At 36.1% G+C, this 7,867-nt stretch overlaps 1 protein-coding gene across 1 annotated transcript; it reads right to left on the reverse strand.

Moving 5' to 3' along the window:
• Positions 1-1,641: 1,641 nt before the first annotated feature.
• LOC112801500 (uncharacterized) lies at positions 1,642-2,765 on the reverse strand. Its single transcript, XM_072195951.1, has 3 exons — positions 2,705-2,765; positions 2,237-2,569; positions 1,642-2,122 (listed from the first exon to the last, which is right to left on the reverse strand). Exons 1-3 carry the CDS (start codon positions 2,763-2,765, stop codon positions 1,782-1,784), a joined length of 735 nt encoding a protein of 244 aa, XP_072052052.1. The 3' UTR covers positions 1,642-1,781.
• Positions 2,766-7,867: the final 5,102 nt, after the last annotated feature.

Consider the following 7,867-nt stretch of genomic DNA (forward strand, 5'->3'; position numbering starts at 1 on the left):
CTTTTTAAAATTTTCGAAAAAATTGAGAGGGAAAATAAAGTTAAGAGACTCAAAGACTAATCATAGATTAATAAAGAAAAATAAAATTGAAAGATTTTTGAAAAGAAAATAAAAGACTCAAATTTAGTGACTCTAAATCAACAAGACAAATTTTTCCTAATCTAAGCAACAAAATAAACCGTCAGTTGTCCAAACTCGAACAATCCCTGGCAACGGCGCCAAAAACTTGGTGCACAAAATTGTAAATCACACTTTTCACAACTCGTACCACTAACCAGCAAGTGCACTAGGTCGTCCAAGTAATACCTTACGTGAGTAAGGGTCGATCCCACGAAGATTGTTGGCTTGAAGCAAGCTATGGTTATTTTGTAATTCCTAGTTAGGAAATTAGTAATAAAAATGATTGGGTTTATGAAGAGTAAATAACATAAATTAAATAATCTTGTTATGCAGTAATGGAGAACAGATTGAGGATTTGGAGATGCTCTGTCTTCCGAATCTCTGCTTTTCTACTGTCTTCTTCTTCACGCACGCAGAGCTCCTTCCATGGTAAGCTGTATGTTGGTGAATCACCGTTGTCAATGGCTACCATCCGTCCTCTCAGTGAAAATGGTCCAAATGCGTTGTCACCGCACGGCTAATCATCTGTCGATTCTCACTCATGTTGGAATAGGATCCATTGATCCTTTTGCATCTGTCAATACGCCCAGCACTCGTGAGTTTGAAGCTCGTCATAGTCATCCCATCTCAAGTCCTACTCGGAATACCACAGACAGAGTTTAGACTTTCCGGATCTCAGGAATGGCCGCCAATAGTCCTAGCCTATACCACGAAGACTCTGATCATGAACCAAGAGACTAAGAGATATACACTCAATCTAAGGTAGAACGGAAGTGGTTGTCAGGAATGCGTTCATAGGTTGAGAATGGTGATGAGTGTCACGAATCATCACATCATGGTTAAGTACGAGCAGGTATCTTAGAACAGAAACAGGCGTGATTGAATAGAAAAGAAGTAATTGCATTAATTCATCGAGACACAGCAGAGCTCCTCACCCCCAACCATGGGGTTTAGAGACTCATGCTGTAGAGGATACAAAATTCATATGTGAAATGTCATGAGATACATAGTAAGTCTCTAAAAGTTATTTTTATACTAAACTAGTAGCTAGGGTTATAGAAAATAAGTAACTAAGTGCAGATAGTACAGAAATCCACTTCCGGGGCCCACTTGGTGTGTGTTTGGGCTGAGCATTGAGCTTTACATGTGTAGAGGCTTCTCTTGGAATTAAACGCCAGGTTGTAGCCTGTTTCTGGCGTTTAACTCTGGTTTGCAACCTGTTTCTGGCGTTTAACGCCTGAATAGGGTAAAGACTTGGCATTAAACACCAATTTGCGTCATCAAAACATAGGAAAAGTATGGACTATTATATATTTCTGGAAAGCCCTGGATGTCTACTTTCCAACGCAATTGAGAGCGCGCTAATTGGGTTTCTGTAGCTCCATAAAATCCATTTCGAGTGCAGGGAGGTCAGAATCCAACAGCATCTGCAGTCCTTTTTCAGCCTCTGAATCAGATTTTTGCTCAGGTCCCTTAATTTCAGCCAAAAAATATCTGAAATCACAGAAAAATACACAAACTCATAGTAAAGTCCAGAAATGTGAATTTTGAATAAAAACTAATAAAAATATGCTAAAAAGTAATTAAAACATGCTGAAAACTATTTAAAAACAATGCCAAAAGCGTATAAATTATCCGCTCATCACACTTCCAAAGATAGGTCAACATTTACTAGTGGTTTTATCGCTTCTGCGATTATGTCTGAGTCTAGTTTGCAGTGGTCCTGAGAAATAGTAGGTGTGGCTACCGTTATAACGTTTTATTTCCCAACAATATTTCTTTTGAATCAAACTAGCCCTAATATGCCAATCACAGTTGTTTTCATATTGTATACATTTGGCATAAAATGTCGTTGGCTCAGACTCGTATACCTGGTAGTCAACTTCTCTACGAATCGTATAGTCTTTGATGGCCGCGATCATAATCTCTCTATAACTTAATTCCATCCCAATAATAAATTTGCCGTCTGCAATAATAGGTGGGTCTGCAACAATAGGTGGGTCTGCAACAATAGCACAAAAATCAATTATACATTACAATTAGCAACCATGATAGAATCATCATCTTATAGTACAGCAAAATATAGATATACTCTACTAATATCATATTCACATACCAGCATTCGCATACTGAGAAAACTCCGATGCATTCAAAGTCGCAAGGTCCAAAGTGCACATAAAAGATGGCTCCCCAAACGGATGTTGACTTGCTAGTACATTTGCTGCTTTTTCTACATCTGTCTCATTAGTGCAATCAACATCGTTGTCATCTACATTTGAATCATCTATTTCATAGTTGCCTTCAAATTCATCTTTGCTTTCACTATTGTGGCCTTCCCAATCTATGTTTCCATCGGCGTCTTCAGCCCAATAAGCCAAGTGTTTGAACTCAACATATAGCTCGATGACAGAATCTTGTGACCGACTTTTGTGATATATTGAAAATATTTCTTACATCTCTACTTCATCATTGACATACTTCGTCTCAAATTGTATAAATCCTCCAAATACTATTACAAGATATATGTACACAACACTAGTAACTCTTTTTAATATTTATGGATCTATCCTTTCACAAATTATACCTTTTTGTTCTTCAAATAATATGGTGAAAGTAACAACAATATCACATAGATTCTTACACATAAATCTTACACATTCAGATTTCTGAAATAAAATTTAATCATTATAATACACTCTAAAACTAACTTTATCACCCATTTTTTCATTAATTTTTTAAAATTAAATACATGAACAACAAATATATCATAAAACAAAAATAGAAAGGAGAAGAAGAGGACTAAGGCGAAGAACAACAAAATGAATGCTAAGCCTCAACTGAGTCCTTATTTATAGTCGCTGCAATTCAAATTTTTTATTTTTCCCTGACAAATCCCCCCACTATATATCAATTCGTCTCCACCATACATCAAGTCGCGTCCACCACCTGACAAGTTGCCCCACCATGTTTTCCTTTTCGCAATTTTTTTCTTTACATCCCCGCAATAATCGCCTCCTTCATTTTTGCCTTTTTCTTTTGTCTTCAATAAATTATAGGCAACAATTTCTGCTTTTTTCAATATGCAAATAAAACACCATTAGTACTACTATTAAACCAACTGCCTGTACATCGCTGGAAGTAACAAATATACCAGCTCAATTATTTATAGGCACCACAGCATACAACTTTGCAACTTAATCATTAGACTAATATCACAACATATGAAGTGCGAGGAGTCAAAACTAATGTCTCAGGCCTAGCAAGCTGAGAGCCTGAGAAGCATTACTACCAAAGCTTATGAACTACTTAGTTTTATTTTACAATAAAATATTTGTGCAAAACAATGGCTTATTAGTAAACCATATATATAACACAGGTCAAATCCTACATGAAACAAATGTAGAATCAGAATAATGATGGATACAGCATTAAGTAGTTCAATCTATGGTTTGAATTTGACATCATAATAGTAACTAGGGGTGGCAACATGCACCCTACCCGCGGGCACCCAACCCGACCGGGTAGGGTTGCCAACCCGATCCTCAGCGAGTAGGGTTCTCGTGCAGGTCGGGTAGAATGCGGGTTGAACCTCAACCTACCCGACCAACCCGCAACATATATATATATATATAAACCAAAAACCTCTCACTAAATGTAAAAGATCCTTAGCCACTGAGAAAAGATCATTAATTGATAATTTAATACTCTTTTTCTTTTCATAAAAGTCAGTTCTATTTTAAATTATCATCAAGTTATATAATAATGTTACATCTTTTTGGTAACCCGCGGATAGGATCGGGTACCAACATATTAAGAGCAAGTAGGGTTAGGGTTGAGATAGTATTAACCTGCGGATAGGGTACGGTTGAGTTTATACAAAAATCTCAACTTATGAGTAGGGTTAGGGTTGGATCCAAACTCTATCCTACCCTATTCATTGCCACCCCTAATAGTAACCCGAAGAGCGGTGGAGACTGGCCAGCCCCGAAAATGCTATATCAAGAAGCAGATAGTAGGATGGCCTCTATTTCAACAAATATAGATTAAATATTATCATTTTAGACACCGCATATACATTCTGGGAGAGAAAGAACATCATCCATGATCAAACACATTCAATTAAATTGAAAATAATGGACATAGTCTACACTCTAACCTCTACTGTCCAAAGGCTAAACATGTGTCACAATCAATTAAATTGATAAATAACATCATTAAAGTAAAATTTAAAAAGCAATGCTATGTGACCAACAAGATTTTATCATGTTTGCCTGATTGTTTGGTCACCATTCTAAATTCTAAATCCTAAATTCTAAGCCTTAAACTCTAAATCTTAAATTTTAATAATATAAAAATAAAGTGTTGGCCAAATGCTAGCTAATATTAATAAAAAGTGTTGGTCTCTAACATTTCTCAAATTTAAATATCAACATAAGAGGATTAAGCAAAAATAAATAAAATCGCATTGAACTTATGTTCTCTACAACCCAAATCTAAAATATTCAAATTCATAAATCTGGATCATCATCTATCATTATTGTGATTGAAATGATGATGTTGCCATGGTTGATATTGTAAACTGAATAAATTTCCTAAACCATGAGCCCATGACAAGAAAAAAAGAAAACCTAACCATATTTTCAAAAATAAGCCCTAATACAGCGTAATTACTCTAAAGCCCCCTTAATACTGAAAATCACCGTTAAACCAGTACACATCACTAACAGCTGCAACACCAAAAAAATCCAAACCTATACAATTTTCACTTTTGTTTCAACGATATCCATTCTGTAAAAGCATCAAATTCGAATTTTCTTTCTTTATTCATTTAAATTAATCAAAAAAATTAAATAAAAAAATGCTAACAACATACATGACGAACTGCTTAATCCATAATCATAGAGATCAAGCTTGAACAAAAATCACTATGCTAAAACAAATATAGTAAATGAACACGAACATGAAAAATTGAAATTTTTGCCGTGCAACACATAAGAATAAGCAGTGTTGAGCTAACCTGTGCTGAGAACTGAGAAGTGAAGGCTTGAAAACGGTGTCGCTTAACAGGAACGGAGAAAAGAATTGTGTAGCGAAAAAGAGAATGGTGAGAACAAAAATAGTGTGCGAAAAAGAAAGGAAAAATGCGAGAAAAATCGAGACCTGTCCATGAGATGGGCCAGGCCTGAAAATGTTGAATTAGGCAAAGCCCACTATCTTTTAAAATTTTTTATTATAATTTGAGTGATTTTCTAACAATTACCTCGAAAGGACAACGAGGTCCTTGAAAAAAAAATATTCAATTTGGTTCCTGATCTTTATTTTTTGAGACTGATTAGTCCTTGTGAAAAAAATCAACATTAACTTTTTTTTGGCACAAAACCTAATCAATTCCATAAAAATAAAGCTCAAACACCGCCAGACTGGCTTGAGTATTTTTTTGTCAAAGACCAAAGTAATTGTTAAGGACTAAATAATACAGAGTATGACAAAAAATAAACCTAAATAATACAGAGGGGCGTGGACGAACTTTCCAAACGTGGGAAGCGTCGAGGAGAACCTGGAACCACCGTGGATTACGCCTAGGCCAGAGGTAGACTGCGCATCGGCTCAACAGAATTCGATACAACATAGAATCGGAGAGAGCAGAAGAAAATCGAAGCTCGAGATGGCCATGGAGAAGGGACGGTCTTGTCGGAGATGCGCGACAGAGCTTCAGTAGGAATATGAAAGACTTTCCGGCGGAGTTTGCACCGAACTGGAACGGGATTAAGTTGTATGTAGGCAATAGACGTGGGTGGCCAGGGTTCGAGCTTGAATCGGCAGCAAAGGAGGATCGGCGGGCTACTGGAACTAATTGCGAATGATATCCGGGTCGGGTGGCTTGTAATCAAAACGATAGATTGTTTTCTGAACACTACAATGAAAAAATTGATTGGATCTTTGCTGATACTGTGAAGATCAATTAATGATGAACAAATATTGGATATTAAATAGACGGATAAAAAATGAAGAAAAATTGAAAATTAAGTAAATGGATATCCGAAAGAAAAATAATGAAATTTTTTATAATAAAAGAGATTGATACACGATTCCAATGGTGGGATTGAATAATTGGTGATAGATTATTCATCAATTTATAATGTTAATATTAAGGAAAAGATAAGATTAGAGTATCTAAATCAAAATAAAGCCTTAAAAATCGGACCACCCAAGCACCCACCCGACCCGGATATCATTCGCAATTAGTTCCAGTAGGCCGCCGTTCATCCTTTGCTGCCGATTCAAGCTCGAACCCTGGCCACCCACGTCTATTGCCTACATACAACTTAATCCCGTTCCGGTTCGGTGCAAACTCCGCCAGAAAGTCTCTCCTATTCCTACTGAAGCTCTGCCGCGCATCTCCGACAAGACCGTCCCCTCTCCATGGCCATCTCGAGCTTCGGTTTGCTTTTGCTCTCTCCGATCCTATGTTGTATCGAATTCTGTTGAGCCGGTGCACAGTCCACCTCCGGCATAGGCGTAATCCATGGTGGTTCCAATTTCTCCTTGCCAAGGTAGAGAAAATCGAGATTTTACGTCAAATCGAAAAAGTAAATAAAAAACGTAAAACGTAAAATCTTAATAAGATTTAAATCGTAAAATCGTCAGACTTAGTACAAATTCGATAAAATCGGTAAACTCATTTAAAATCGTAATATCGAAAGATTTTAAGAGTTAAATCGAAATTCTAGCTATTGTGCTCCTTACCGCTTCCCACGTTTGGAAAGTTTGTCCATGCCCTTCTGTATTATTTTTTTTGTCATGCTCTGTATTATTTAGTCCTTAACAATTACCTTGGTTTTTGACAAAAAAAAATACTCAACCCAGTCTTTAGCAGCGTCCATGGATCGGATCGTATCCGCAGATCTGCGGTAAATATCCGCATCCGATTAGCAAATTGTGGATACGATCCGATCCGCAAATTGATCGGATCGGATCGGATTAGATCCGATCTGCACCATTTGCGGATATATGCTCTACATCTGCAGATTCGCACCATAATAATTAATAAATAAATAAATAAATATATGTTTGGTATTATATTTAATTGTTTGTATGTTTTAGTTAGTAATTATTATTCATATATTATATTATTTTATTTTTATTATTTAGAAAGAGTTTGATTAAAAATATTTTAGGAATAAATAAGTTTAAAAGTATGAAAGAAATATTTTTATCGAATTTTTGTACATAGAAATATGATTAAAAAAAAGGTTTAATTATACGGATATATCCGATATCCGATCCGATCTGATCCGCAAATGTGCGGATCGGATCGGATCTGGCACTATAAAGCGCGGATATCATATCCGATCCGATCTGCGGACACCCCTACCGGTGTTTGAGCTTTATTTTTATGGAACTGATTAGGTTATGTGCCAAAAAAAGTTAATGTTGATTTTTTTTCACAAGGACTAATCAGTCCCAAAAAATAAAGATCAGGAATCGAATTGAGTATTTTTTTTTTTGTCAAGGACCTCATTGTCCTTTCGAGGTAATTGTTAGAAAATCACTCAAATAATATAAAAAAAGTTTAAAAGATAGTGGGCTTAGCCCAGTTCAACATTTTCAGGCCTAGCCCATCTGATGGACAGGTCTCGATTTTTCTCGCATTTTCCCTTTCTTTTTCGCACACTATTTTTGTTCTCACCATTCTCTTTTTTGCTACACTATTCTTTTCTCTATTCCTGTTAAGTGACACTGTTTT

This window comes from Arachis hypogaea, chromosome 5 (genome assembly GCF_003086295.3).
Source record: "Arachis hypogaea cultivar Tifrunner chromosome 5, arahy.Tifrunner.gnm2.J5K5, whole genome shotgun sequence".
NCBI classification, from domain to species: Eukaryota; Viridiplantae; Streptophyta; class Magnoliopsida; order Fabales; family Fabaceae; genus Arachis; species Arachis hypogaea.

Bases quoted from the DNA above. Each gene is read 5' to 3' on its own strand.
- LOC112801500 (XM_072195951.1), bottom strand. From the start codon at position 2,765: ATGTGTAAGAATCTATGTGATATTGTTGTTACTTTCACCATATTATTT. The intron at 2,570-2,704 runs GTATAATTTGTG...TAGAGATGTAAG, and splicing joins ATTATTTGAAGAACAAAAAG to AAATATTTTCAATATATCAC. The intron at 2,123-2,236 runs GTATGTGAATAT...CTATTGTTGCAG, and splicing joins TTCTCAGTATGCGAATGCTG to ACCCACCTATTGTTGCAGAC.